The 15,258-nt window shown below is 32.7% G+C and overlaps 1 protein-coding gene across 4 annotated transcripts in view; it reads right to left on the reverse strand.

The window, feature by feature from the left end:
* nes (lysophosphatidylcholine acyltransferase 3 protein nessy) overlaps window positions 1-15,258 on the reverse strand; it is an 86,728-nt gene that overhangs the window by 37,069 nt on the left and 34,401 nt on the right. For all 4 annotated transcript variants that reach the window (XM_075376857.1, XM_075376852.1, XM_075376864.1 and 1 more), the window contains one exon: window positions 2,175-2,290. In XM_075376857.1, the coding sequence (XP_075232972.1) occupies window positions 2,175-2,290 (116 nt within the window). The remainder of the gene's footprint in view (window positions 1-2,174; window positions 2,291-15,258) is intronic.

A 15,258-nucleotide genomic window follows, 5' to 3' on the forward strand; every position in this document is an offset into this window, starting at 1 on the left:
ATCAGCAACTGCAAATTTAGGTAAGTTATTAAATACATTTTGGAAATGAAATTCAATAAAACACTTCCTACAGTATGCTTATCATAGTTCAATTACTTGAACATATTTTGGTTATTTCAAAGACAAGATATTTTTGTAGAAAAAAACCTTGTGGTAGACAGGTTTAAAAAACCTGTTTTTTTCAAAAAAGACAGGTTCTGATTTCTTCTCAACAAATTTTACATCTATGTTGTCTGTGTGTGTGTTTCAGTCTGTTCAAAATTACATGTTTATCAGTACAACCCACTTTACAGTAACACTCCAGTCACTAATGACTTTATCTGTTGGTGCGTGTATATATAAAGATACATAAAAAAAATGAAAATCATCATATTAATTAATAAAATCATATGATTTTCTTATTATCTAGAAATTTTACAAATTCAAAATGGCAGAAAAAAATGGTTTAAATCTTTTGTAAGATAGATAGTATTTTTGTATTTATACATGTACATGCATTACTAAATCCTGCATTGGAATTTGAAACAGTTTGATTCTTTTACAAATTAATAATAGCACAGTACAACATAAATTATCTTTATTAAATTTCTTTGTCAATGTCCACCCTTAAATGATAGAAAAATACATTTATGCAACACAAATTATTACTAAAATAAATAATTCAAATAATAAACAATTCAACTTAGAATATGGAAGTAAAAAACTTTCGTAATTTGGTTAATTATACAAAAGAAAAAATGACAAATGAAAACTGAAATGAATACTTTAAATACTTATTTATTTTATATGTTTTAAATATCTATACTGTTATATAAATCTATATTTATACAATTATATAAAGAGGAAGAGGTTTCTGTTTAGTCGGGATAAAGAAAAAAATACTCGATCAATCACAACCAAATTTTTTACCTATATTTCTTGATATAACTGAGAAGATTTTTAGATACATTTTACCTTGAAAAAAAACAGAAAATAACTTAACTTTTTTTTCTTTATTATTAATTTTACAGATTATTGGTCCTTGTCTCCTTCAAAGTATTCCTCTCCCCTATTCATACACCTTTCCAAGCAGTGTTTCCACTTTGTAAAGCAGTCCTGGATAGCTTCATTTGAAATGGCCTTTAAAGTCCATGACGAATTTACTTTAATGTCATCAATAGTCTCAAAATGGTGTCCTTTCATTACTGATTTTGAATAGAATGAATGAGATTCATTTTAGTTTGCATTTAGTTATAGTGTTCAACTGTCGTGGTTATTAGGGTGAAAGTTTTCTAAATTTTTAGTTTTTGTTTGATGTAATTTTGGAATTTTGTACAGACTGATGATGCAGGATCCTACAAAAGTCGACTCTTTTGGCATTAGATTTTTGGGTTCTTTACTGTATTTGGTGGTTGTTTTATGTTATTTGACACAGTGGTTAGTATGTTTACGAAATTTCACAAGGATATATATATATATACATACACTTATATAGATAGACACGTGTGAGAACCAACCAACCAATTACTTTTGAATTTGAAGGATACATTTCTTATCCCATGGAAAGTTTTAGGCCATCAACTGAGGCACCAGCTCTCTTGAAGGTTAAGATATTAAAAATATTCATTATTTCTCCCCCCCCCCATCCACCAAGGAGGGTGAAGTGCTAAATTACAGATATTCATTAAGGAAAAAATAGATTAATCCTTTTAATTCATTATTGCATTTCGCCACCATGGCAAAGAAATAAGTTATGAATTACTAATTTAGTAATAAGTTAGTAATTACAGTACTTTAGTTACTGTAATTACTATCATTCTATCATTTGTAATTTAGTTTCTTTTTCAGATTTCTAATAAAGCCTGAATACTATAATTATTTATCAGCATTATTCTCACAACCATGAAGATAACTTACAGTGCGAGAGTCCAGAGGGCTTCACCCTCTGGATAGATAGGAATGGCAACTGAAGCAAGCTCTACAGGAGTTCATAGCACCAATTCCCCTGGAAAATTGGGAATGACGAGTGAAGCGAGCTCAGTGGCCATGGGGTAAGTCAACTTGACCTCGAGTAGCCCCTGAGTTAGCTCGGAGATTCGCCTAGGCTGACCTGAGCACTGACAGTCCAGGTTCTGGCCAGAGGAGCTCGCTAGTTTTAATACAAAATAATAAATACACGATAAAAAAAAAATTACCAGAGGTTGACAACCATCATACAAGTCAAAGGCTAGACCAGATAATCTTAATGTAAGAACACACTGAGGCATTGTCCACTTAATATCATATGTCTCAGTTCCAGTCATGAAATAACCTGTGGGAAAAAAATTAAAATGTAAAAACATGAAAAATAACATAGCAATTATATTAAATGCAACTAATTTCTAGGAACAATGAATACAAAAAAGTACAACAAGCAATCATAATAGCATTTCAGATCTGTGTAAGCTACTAATCAAAAGTTAAACCTCTTATTTCATAGAATAAAATCCTAAAATCAATAATTATTGAATGGTCAAAATCACACAGGAATGACGATTTACTACAAAATGACAACCTTATAAAAGTTAATAAAAAAATATTACTGTAACAAATATTCTACATTTTTCTGATCCCACTAAGGTGTTTGCAAACAAATATTTGAGATTTGAAATTTTTTCTTTAAAGATTTAATTCTTAATTTAAGATTTGAAATTTTTTCTTTAAAGATTTAATTCTTAAGTAACAAAAAGAGAACATTTGTTATTTAACAAATACTCAGCCTACTAATGCCTATATATTTAGGGTTAGGGCAACTTATCAGAAACTTTGACAAGACAGAACTCGGCATCTTACGAACTTAACTTGTCTTGATTTTATTTTTTAATTTACATTAATAATTTTGAAATGAAACTGAGTAATTCTACAACATATCAAATAACATACCTCATAAAAAAAAAAAAATATATTAATATTTTTACTAAAACTGGAAAATAAACATTTTCTTATTTAAATATGTTGTAGGGATACTATGCACTAGTTAAATAGATTGCAATGTAAAATTTAAATATTCACATGCAGTACAATTTTGGAATGTATTTATTACTTATTATACGAGGGTTATTTTTTTTCATGGTCTGATCGGTCACGAAATTAAAATAACAGTGAAAATAAAAAATCTTTTATTTGTAACAAGTACTTACATAGTTACGCTATTTCTCTACATAGTCGCCACTCCTATTACGACATTTGTCGTAGCGTGGGACCAACTTTACAATACCCTCGTCACAGAACAGAGCCGCCTGTGTTTTCAGCCATGTTTCTACGCTGATCTGCAGCTCGATGTCTGTGCCAAAATGTTGTCCTCCTAGCCAGCGGTTCATGTGAGCAAAGAGGTGAAAAGGTATCTTCAACGTCTACGAAGGGCAATTCAGAATAAGCGGAGAGGAATATTGTCATCAGGCATTGTCTTTCTCCATGACAATGCTCGGCCGCACACTGCAGCTGTAACAAAGAAGCTCCTGCATCATTTTCGTTGGGAAGTGTTTGATCACCCACCATACAGCCCGGACTTGGCTCCATCCGATTTTCACCTCTTTGCTCAAATGAAACGCTGGCTAGGAGGACAACACTTTGGCACAGACATCGAGCTACAGACCAGCGTAGAAACATGGCTGAAAACACAGGCGGCTCCGTTCTATGACGAGGGTATTGGAAAGTTGGTACCACGCTACTACAAATGTCTAAATCGGAGTGGCGACTATGTAAGTAATTGTTACAAATAAAAATTTTGTGACCGATCTTACCTTCAAAAAAAAAATAACCCTCGTATTACATTAATTATTCAGTGATCCTGTATCCTGAATTTTAACAACAAAGAACAGCACAGTTTAATATTATGTTTTTTCAAGTAAATCTTAACTTTTTGTTTTACCATATTTGGTCACCTCACCATTAATAAAAAATAAGTACAAGATTCATTTTCACGAATTTTAAACAAAACAGAAAGAATGTAATTACAAGAAAAAAAATTTTTTAATTTCAGATTAGTCAGTTTACATTCTTCTAATTTATGAGCATTGTTTTTTTTTCAGTAATATTTCTGAAATGATTTCAAAGATTGTTGTTGTAATCATTAAATTTTATTCATTACCCTACTCATTCTTCTTCATTAAATCACACTGCAATTCTCTTCAGCTAATTGAATGATACTTCAATTAGTGCACAAAATCAATTTGACATTTTTTTCAATTATTTACCAACATCCAACATATTTTTTCTGATTAAACTGGTGTTTAGCGTCTCTTCAATCCCATTCTCCATCTAACCATCCTTGTAAACTACAATCCTAAACAATGATGCTTAATGAAATGATCAGATAATACTGTATTTACAGCTACATCCCAAAGTGAACATTCTATGTTTTCTCTTGGGGTACTAAATATTTTTCCTCCTCGGGCCTTTCTCCCTCTACTTTCCTCCATTCTTTTTCAGCTTTTAGTCTTCAATGTCATAGTTTTTATCCTCCACAAAACATTCAAGTTGATTACCTTGTCTCTAATCAGCTTCATTAATGAAAACAATTCTTTAATCTGACTAATCTAATGCCTCTAAAAAATATTATTTACAGGAATCTTTTTCATCTACAATTTCATCGTATTTCACATACAGGTTTTCTAGAAGTTTTGTAATATTTATATATCCCAGAAATTCCTGCTGCCAATTCCTCTGCAATTATAATATTTTACCTAATTGTATATTCCAAAACAATTTATTCTTCCGATTATTTGTATTAGCAATACCATAGATAGTAGACACTAATGTTCATAACATTATACACTGTTCATGCTTATTTTTATCAAACCAGAAGACTTGTCTTTGCATTTTATTCCTGCACGTGTAAAACATTCAACACAAAATAATGAATATTAATGGAGATATATGTGATATGATCTTCAATGAGACAAACTTGTATTTATATTGTATCTAAATGGATATGGATGTCGTAATTATATTTAATTAGTTGGTTTGTATTTTTCTACAACAGATTTTGGCAAAGCTGTAGACATACTGAATTTTGTGTTTTAATTAAACATATGTCAATGCATTTTTGTAACCAATATTAATATCTTTAATTGAAATGTTTAAACTAACATATTTCGTTTTTTTAATGAAACAAATTTACATTCCAAAAAAAAAAAAGATTGTTTCATTAAACCCTATTGATGGAGGAGAGTTCTTTAACAGTCTCTCCTGAATTTTGACTTCAGAAAATATGGTGGTGGTCACCATGCTCAGTGGGCAAAAATTGTTTAAAATCATCTGAATGAACAATCCAATATTTTACAATTTATACAATTTTGGTAATCATATAAACAGCCATGATTACACTACAAAAACTTCCTTCTACTCTCCAGGTTGATCTGAAGCAGCATTGAAAATTGTGCAGTATTCACTAAAGGTTCATTCATTCCATGTCAGTTCAACCACAAAAAATCTTTTCTCACCCACCATCTCATATTTTGATGAAACTTAGCTTTTTGCTCTTACCTGTAGAGGTACGTAACCACACCAAATTTCAACTATCTCTCTTCGTTATCATGTTATGGCCATTCAAAGTTTTTAGGTTTTTCAAATTTTGCTAGTCAAAAAAAAAAGTGTTTACAAAAAGTGTTTGTAAATATCAAATAATTTGTCATTTGTTTATTTTTCATCCAATTGTTGTGAAATTTTTAAGTTTAGTTTTCTAAACAATGGGGATTCTACAGAAAATACAACATTCTTCTAAGAGTAACGATTTTAGCAGAAAAAAATCTTATTTTTGCATCTCTAAGATAATTAAAAACAAAAAAATGCTTTAGCATTAATCTCAAGAAGGGAAGGGATAATCCCAAAATCATTTTTCCTAAATAATCCTAATGAAATGGGTTATAATATAAATAGAGTTTTTGGGGTTTTCATTTCTTTGTATAGCTTAAGTTAAATGTAAACGTTTTTAAGATTACTCCTTGAGCCATGTTAGGGCCTATGTCAATTATTAAACTGCCACTTGCACTATTTTTAAAGTAATTATTTGAATACAATTCCTAATTGAGTTAAAAATAAGAAAGCTGTAAGTAAAACAGACCCAGCTTGCAAAGTATGTAGTCATACCTAGTGAGTCTGTTGCTTGTACTTCCTGGGGAAACAGCATGGTGTATACTGCTTAGGATTTTATGTATTCTGTGTGTGTGTACGAGGTCTGTTAAAGAAATATGTAGACTGTTTGAATTGCTTAGGTCCAGTTGGTTACAGTCAAATTCACTTGACGTTGCCATATTGTTTGATTGTAAATATCATTATTGGTTGCTTAGCTACATGGTTGTTTGTGAAGTGTGTTTTTTTCATTTAGCGAATTTTAGAATGAATGATTTGAATGAGCAAAGAGTTGCTGTGAAATTTTGTGTTAAACTTGGAAAATCTGCGAGTGAAACTTTTGATATGCTCAAGACGGCTTACAGTGACACTGCTATGAAGCATGCGACATGATTTAAGTGGCATGGATGTTTTAAAAATGGTCGTCAGTTGATTGAAGATGATGAGCGTTCTGGATGTCCTTCCACGTCAACTGACGACTCACATGTAGACAAAATCAACACCCTGGTTCGGGCAAATCGATGTCTGATCATCAGAGAGCTTGCTGAAGAGTGTGGGATATCAGTTGGATCATGTTACGAGATTTTGGGATCATTTTATGAGAGTGGTGACTGATTTTTTTCATCATGACAACGTTCTAGCCCATTCAGCCCTCAGAATTCCTGAGTTTTTGGCCAAACACTTGATCGCTGTTCTTCCCCACCCACCTTACTCACCTGAACTCACTCCTTGTGACTTCTTCTTGTTCCCCAAACTCAAAAGAAAGAAGATTGAGACGAAAGGAAGATTTGAGAAGATTCCTGATATTGAGGGAAATGCAATGATGGAATTGAAGAACATCACAAAAGAAACATTCAGGACTGCTTCCAAAAGTGGAAACACCATTGGGTTAAGTGTGTGTGTCGAGGAGAGTACATTGAAAGGGGATCCAGACAGTAACTTCTAAATAAAGTACATTTTGTTAGTCTACGTATTTTTTTGAACAGACCTCGTATAGTAGTTTTTGTGTATTTTTCTTTACTCTTATGGATTATTAATACTAGTAAACTGTTAGTAATTGAACTTTGTTTTTAGTAATATATCTGAGTAGCCTATTTTCAAACTTGGCCACATCCATTTCATTATATTTTTCAGGAGAGCAAAAAAACTGGTAGCAGGAACATTTTCATGGCTAAAATTTTGATTTATTCACTATAGAATAATTAAATCACGCCTGATTAAATAATCAAAATCTTATTTGTTAACTATTTACACTTAGAAGAAAACTCAATTTTTTGTTTGGATGTGGCTGATTTTGAAACTAGGCTACTCATTTTAAAAGAAATACACAATCACAATTAAAGGATATTTGCTAGAACATTTGAATTAAACTACCAGGTATAAGAATTTTTAACTTGCTGTTTAGCTTTAATTTGGAATGGAAGATAAGTGCAGTGTAGGGATAATAACAAAGACAGAATGTCACAAAACAAGTTATGTCATCCAAAAAGCAATAGAAAATGCAAGTCTGAGGAAGAACTCAATACACTTAAGCTAAGAACTGAAGTTCATAATCTTACTACAATTTGCCTTTACCATAAAAATTTATTTTTAAAAAAGTATGAATTCCTACAAAAAACTTGTAATCCTTCAAAAGGCACAAGAAACCTATTAAAAAACTTGTAAGAGTGATAAGTTTACAACAGAACAGGGTTGTGTCAAGCAAGGGCTTAAAATAAAACCAGGAGAAAAATTATGTTCCTGTTGTCGTTAAATGTTATTTTCAACTCCTGCTAATTATGGTAGTGGTGAAGAAGATTTACAGCTAAATGATGACAGTGATGTTGAAGTTAATGAGTTACAAAAAGAAGAGGCTATTGATTCTTTAAATGCTTCTGTAACAGATATGGGGTGTTCACCTTTAAAGTTACATGAACTTAATGGGAGATGTAAAATAAGGTATGCACAACAGAAACTACAAAATGAGAAAAAGAAAGTTGAAACTGTTCTTGATGTTGAAATACCACAAGAAGGAACCAAATTAGGAAAAAATAATGGAACAAAAAGCTGCTGACAGGGACTTGGTAGTAAAAAATGTATAAAACCAACTACTACCTCACTAAGATCAAAGAAGAAATTCAGCTATTAACAATCCCAGCATCTCTGAACTAGTTGAGAACAAAAATTAAATATACTTTTCAAGTTTCTGATTATTCTATTTGGCAAGTCTAAAGTATATTCAAAGAAAAAAGGTTTACTTGATTAACCTGAACCAAAAAGAGGAAAGAAACTGAAGCCTGAGGTCATAATGTTAGCTGTAAATGTTAACAGTGATGAACGAACAGTCAAGGGTTTCATCTGATATGAAAGATGTTGTAAATTTCGGGAAAAATATGAGATGAAATGATTCATTTTGAGCAATCTAAATAAAATATCCTCGAATTTTAAATTATCCTAAAGTCAAAGTAGGCTTTTCAAAATTCTGTACTTCGCCCCAAATGGTGTGTTTTGGCAGGTGCCAGTGGAAACCACATTGTCTGCATCTGCACCATTCACCAGAATCTCATACTACTCATTCATATAGCACCCAACTTGAAGAGGGATATAAAGAGCTCATAAATCTGGTGCTATGTGAAAACCCTAATAGTGAATGCATGTTCAGACACTGTGACAACTGCCCCTCTAAAGATAATTTAACATACTTACTACAAACAAAGTTTGATGACTGTGAAGAAGAGGGCAGAATTGAATAAAAATTATGGCTTTCAACAGACAGGACACAAACAATTACATGCACATACTGTAAAAATTGATGAATTATTGATAAACTCACTACCAAACTAGAAAAACTAGTTCCACACTCATACATTGCAAAGAGCCAATCAAAATTTTTTAAAAGCTTCAAAGATTTCTCTGCTTCAAACGTTGCTGTTACTTCAATGGATTTGGTGAAAATTAATCTTTTACTATTCAGGATGGGGCTCAGGGGTACCATTGGACTTCGGATTCTTCTACGGTACATCATGTTATTATAAACTTAAGAAGTTGTGTTGGTGAAAACATAGTTTCAACACACATCATATATCAGATGACTTGATATGACATTTGTATTGTGTACAAAATACAAGAAAAACTATCAGAATTTGTCAAGGAAAACTTTCCCAACATTACAGAAATTCACTATTATAGTGACGGCTGTGCAGCACAATACAAGAACAAGTTTAATTTAATGAACCTTTGTCTGCATAAAAATGATTTCATGTTAAAAGCTCAGTGGTCATTATTTGCACAAGCTATGGAAAATGTGATGGGATGAAGGTACTGTACAACAACTGGCATGAAAAGAAAGTCTCCAGAAGCACTCTTCAAAATCAAATATTAACTCCAGATGACTTCTTTCAGTTTTGTAAATTAAACACCACAAAAGATAACTATCATTTCATTTTCAAAGAATCTGTAAATCTGATCGGTTCTAAGCTTAAAGAACACTTTGAAGACCTAAACACACTTCCAAGATCAAGATATTTCCATAACTGTAGCCCAAAAGTTTGGTGTGGGACTTTGGAAGCAAGAAGGATCAACAGTGATGAGAAGCCTCGTCTCATTTACCAATTTAAGAAAAGAAGTGATATCAAATGTTAAAGAAGAAGACTTGTATCTCTCTCGTTATACTGCTTGCACGTATGACAATCTCTGGTACTTTGGAATAATAACTGAAGTGAGTAAAAAAGAAGGTGATGTTACAGTTAAGTTTTTCATCCTGCACTGCAGGACCATCACTGTCATTTTACTGGCCAACATGAGATGATACTCATCCAGTGCCAATTCCTGACATCCTTGCATTTGTTGAGTCTCCACACACCTTGAATGGAAGAACATACAAATGGAGTGTAACATACAATGGAGTGTATGATTTCTATTCAAAATGTAATATTAAAAATCTTTTAAGTGCTTTAGACTGAAAATGGATTCACATAAAGTGAAATACTACTGAAATAAATTTAGAAAGTTTTCAGACTTAAGTTCATAACTGCAGGGACTACACATTTTTACTTCCTTGTACAAAGTATTGTGATTGTGAAAAATGTCAGATTTCAAAAGAAATATACATTTTGACTAGTTTCAGTATGACAGCTGTATATATGTACATACGTACTTTGCATAACTCAAAAACGATTAGCTGTAAGATGTTGAAATTTTGAATTTAGGACTACTGTAATATCTAGTTGTGCATCACCACTTTTGATTGCAATCGACTAGACAAAAAGTGTTCAAAAAAAGCCTTTTTCTTAACTACAGTAATAAGCCCTCATTGAGAGCTTTTCAACAATATACAGGATTATCATAAAAGAATGGTGCGGTTTCAGTAATTCATAGGAAGATTGTAGGAAAATTTTATAGATGTTATATTGGTATCCCTGAAAGCCTCCAACCCAAAAGTTTGTTTATCAGCAGTTGTAACCACAATGTCAGTTCTTGTATTGTTGTTGCGGTGAGTTTAGTGAGTTACTATGTTCTCAGATAAAGACAAAGCAAAGTGTGTTTTATTAATGGCTGAATTAAAATCCGTAATTTTAATTCAACGTGCGTTTCGACGTGAATTCGGAAGAGATCCACCACACAAAAATAACATAACATGTTGGTTCAAACAATTCGAAGAAACTGGGTTAAGAAACAGTAATCAACCGGCAGACCAAGTGTACCAGATGAAATGGTTGAACTAATTAGACAATCGGCAATTAGAAGTCCTGGGAAGTCCATCCCCTGTCGAAGCGTCAAATTAGGTATTCCAAAATCAACAGTTCACAAAGTTTTACATAAAAAACTGAAATTACACACTTATAAAATCCAGATACTACAGGAATTGAAACCCGATGAAGGTGTAAAACGTTACAATTTCACTGTTTAAATGTTGGACAGAATAAGTGAAAACGAATCATTTTTAGATGATATAATTTTTACCGAAGCTACATTCCATGTGAATGGATGTGTTAACAGACACAATTCACGAATATGGGACTCTGAAAACCCACACGCAATTATTGAGAAACAACGCGATTTGCCTAAAGTTAATGTTTGTTTGAAAAACCAATTAATGAAGTTGTGTATCTTGACATGTTAACCAATTATTGCTTTCCTCAGCCGGATGGACTCGAAAACATTCATCAACTTCATTTCCAAAAAGATGGTGCTCCCCCGCACTTCAATGCATTGGTCACGGACGTTTTGAACGATCGATGACGGACGATTTGGAGATCGATGGATAGGCCGGCAAGGACCCATACTTTGGCCTCCAAGGAGTCCAGACCTGACACCTTCCGATTTTTCTTGTGCGGGTACATCAAAAGCGTTGTTTATACACACAAAATTTGCGACCTAAACCTCTTAAAAAACAGGATTACTTAAGCAATGACAACCATTAATGAAAAAATGTTAACCAATGTTTGGAGAGAAGTTGAGTATCGTTTGGACATTTGTCGAGCGACTAAGGGCGCACATATTGAAATTTATTAATTATGTAAAAAAATGTTTGAGACGACAAATTTGAAAAATAAAAAACATAAACTGTACGTTATTCTGTTTTAATTTAAACCATGTTCAAAACCGCACCATTCTTTTATGATAACCCTGTATAATAAGTGCAACTTATTTTCATGGGTTCCAGAGTTATAGCCAAATAAAATTTTAATAAATGAAATATTTGGATCTTACAAGAGGACAGCACATTGGTTAAAATCTGACTTCATCACCTTATTGTTTTAATTTAAATATATTGATTTATTTATTGTTTGCCCAACGAAGAATTTTTTTCAATGTTTCTTTCACGTCATGAATCAAATTTTACTAATTTTGGGTAGAGAAAAATGAATATGACAAAGAAAAATTATCAGCTCTAGTTTCTGTGTATAATAGTTGGAAGTATTTTATTTTAGTGGGTTAGGATAAAACGATATATTTCAATCACATTTACTAACAACATAGAAAGTCATTTCAACATTTTTGTAACATTTTTTTAATGACAGTTACATTGTAAGGGTTCTTAATTGATGGATGAATATACCTGGCAGTTGGTTGGGTCTGAAGAATCATGTGGTGGCTTCATGAGTTTATTGTCTTTTGGTTTTTCTCTTGTGAGTTCCAGAGCATCCTTATACACAGACCATCAGTAATCTGCAAATATTGCTTCATTCCACTGGCCTTGATATCTTGTTCTATTACAAAAATATCCTGATGGAATCTTTCTCTGTGTTCATCACTGACAACTCCACAACTAGGAGGGAAAAGTCCAGGTGTGAGTGGAGAAAATGGATTTTAAGGGACCGATGCATCTGAGTTGATGGTATTTTTGAAGAAGTACTGTCACCAATTGACTGTAATTTTCATCTATTTTGTTGCCTAAAAATCCATGAGTGACTCCCTTTAAGCCTTCCCAAGCTTCCTCTTCTTTCCCCTCCAAACTTTGGTCAAACGCAGGATCCTTTACAAGTTGTCAAATTTGTGGCCCAACAAAAATACCTTTCTTAAGTTTTGTATCACTTAATGAAGGAAATTTGTCTCTTAAGTACTTAAAGGCCTGCCCTTCTCGGTTCATACTTTTGACAAAATTTTTCATCAAACCCAGATGAAGGGGTGTGTATAATAATTCCAGCCTCAGTGTAATACCTTGGTTATAAACTGTATACATTAAGTAATTGCCAGATATAAAAATATTTACTGAACACTTCCTTTATTCACTTTTAATTTACAATAACTTTAATTAATCATTACATTTGGTTATAATGTTATATTTTGTAGTTAAGTGTACATTTTAATTATATGTTTAACATTCCTCCCTGTATGAATCATGAGACCTTGCCATTGGTGAGGGGGCTTGAGTGCTCAGTGATACAGAGTAGCTGGATCGAAGGTGCAATCATATCGGAGAGGTATCTGTTGAGAGCAAGACTAAGGAGTGATTCCTGAAAGAAGGCAGCAGGTCTTTAAGTAGTTGTTAAGGGCGTTAGGTCAGGACGACTTAAACGGTCATATCAACATCACTCAATCCTCTGAGTACTGCGCAGCTGAAAGCAGTGGAAAACTACAGCTGCTTTTTTTCCAAGAAAATGTAGCTCTCCGCATTTTCATACAAAAATGATGGAGGTACCTTCCTTGGTAAAATATCCCTGAGGTCAACTAGTCCCTCATTGGGATCTCCGGGTGGGGACTACTAAGGAAGGGGTCACCAGAAAATAAAAAAAATAATATTCTATGAGTCAGAGCGTGAAATGTTAGAAGTCTAAAAATTTAAAGAGGGAAATAAATAGGGATTAATGTAGATGTAGTAGGAATTAGTGAGGTTTGGTAGGAAGAGGAAAATGACTTTTGGTCAGGTGATTTTAGAATAATTAACTCAGTTTCAAATAATGGGTAGGCAGGAGTAGGTTTCATAATGAACAAGAAGATAGGGAAGAGAGTGGAGTATTTCAAAATACATAACGATAGATTCATAAAATCTAATAAGGATAATAAACGATAATCTTAAACTATAATAAGGATAAAATCAAAACCTAAATTGACAATGATTGTTAACATCTATATGCCCACAAGTGCCCATGATGATGATGATGATGAGGTAGTGTGTATTCAAAGAAATTGACGAAGCAATTAAACACATAAAAGGAGATGAAAATTTAATAATAGTTGGAGATTGGAATGTCAAACATTGGAAAAGGCAAGGAAGGAAATAATGAACAACATGGATGAAGTCCTACGCAATAACTATCGCATGAAAATAAACAAGAACAATAAAATAATGTAAATGGACCACTGAATATAAAAATAGGAAGAAAAAAAGATTACGGAGGTAGAATTTTGGTATTTGGGAAGTAGAATTACTAAAGATGGATGAAGCAGGAGCAATATAAAATGCTAAATAGCACAGGTGAAACAAGACTTCATTCAGAAATATAATTTGTTTCATCAAAAATTAATTTAAACATCAAGAAAACATTTTTGAAAGTATATGTTTGGAGCATAACTTTATGAAAGTGAAACTTAGATGATCAGAGTACCTGAGAAGAAAATATTAGAACCTTTTGAAATGTGGTGCTATAGGAGAATGTTAAAAATCAGATGGGTAGATAAATAAGAAGTGTAAATGAAGAAGTGTTGCGGCAAATAGATGAAGAAAGAAGCATTTGGAAAAATATAGTTAAAAGAAGAGCCAGACTTTATAGGCTACATATTAAGGCATCCTGGAATAGTTGCTTTAATACTGGAGGGACAGGTAGAAGGAAAAATTTGTGCAGTCAGGCAACATTTCGATTATGTAAAACAAAGAGTTAGGGATGTAGGATGTAGGGGGTATGCCGAAATGAAACGACTAGCACTAGATAGGGAATCTTGGAGAGCTGCATCAAACCAGTCAAATGACTGAAGACAAAAAAAATTAACATTCTGTCTAGCTAGAACAGTTATAGTAATTAGTAATGTGTTTTATTTTATATTTCGAAGGAAAAAGACCACACAATTAATAAAGTCTAACAATATTTAATATCAGCTGGTTCAGTAGATAATAAGAACATGACAATGGTCTGTTTACATTAGGTAACAGGATAAAGAAAATAAATGAACCTTAACTGGGTGGAAGAACAACATCTTTTGGATCCACAAGAGGCTCAGAAACGACATTTTTCTCACTAGAGTTAAGATTTCTTACAGACCAGTCTGCTTGAATATAATGTGATTTTCTATCCCTACTGTCCCATAAACATCAAAAGCAACAGTATTTAGTGTACCCCAGTTGCATTCCTAAGAGTACAGCGATGACTCTTAGATTGCCACAGATTTTCAACTTGTGTTTAGCATATTTGATGTCAGTCTAGGAGAATTGCCATGTTTGCATAAGTCTCCTTCATGTGAACTGCAAAACCTACAGGAATAGAAGGAAGATAGACAGTTGGAATTGTGAAGTAATACTTCAAACTAAGCTTGAGTAGTCTACGAATAACCTCAAATCAATTGGATCATGATTCAGATTCAAACATTCCATCAAGCCATTAACATTGCAGCAAACAAGATTGTTTTTCTTTTCAAAAAAAGAAAGCAGATCCCTATGCAATGTCTGTATTGTGAGACCCTAACATCATGTTTGAGAAGATTCCATTGCTGTAGTCTTGACTCTAGCCTTCTCCTTCAACCAATCATGGT

The sequence above is a fragment of the Lycorma delicatula genome, chromosome 1, assembly GCF_047948215.1.
Source record: "Lycorma delicatula isolate Av1 chromosome 1, ASM4794821v1, whole genome shotgun sequence".
Taxonomy (NCBI): domain Eukaryota; kingdom Metazoa; phylum Arthropoda; class Insecta; order Hemiptera; family Fulgoridae; genus Lycorma; species Lycorma delicatula.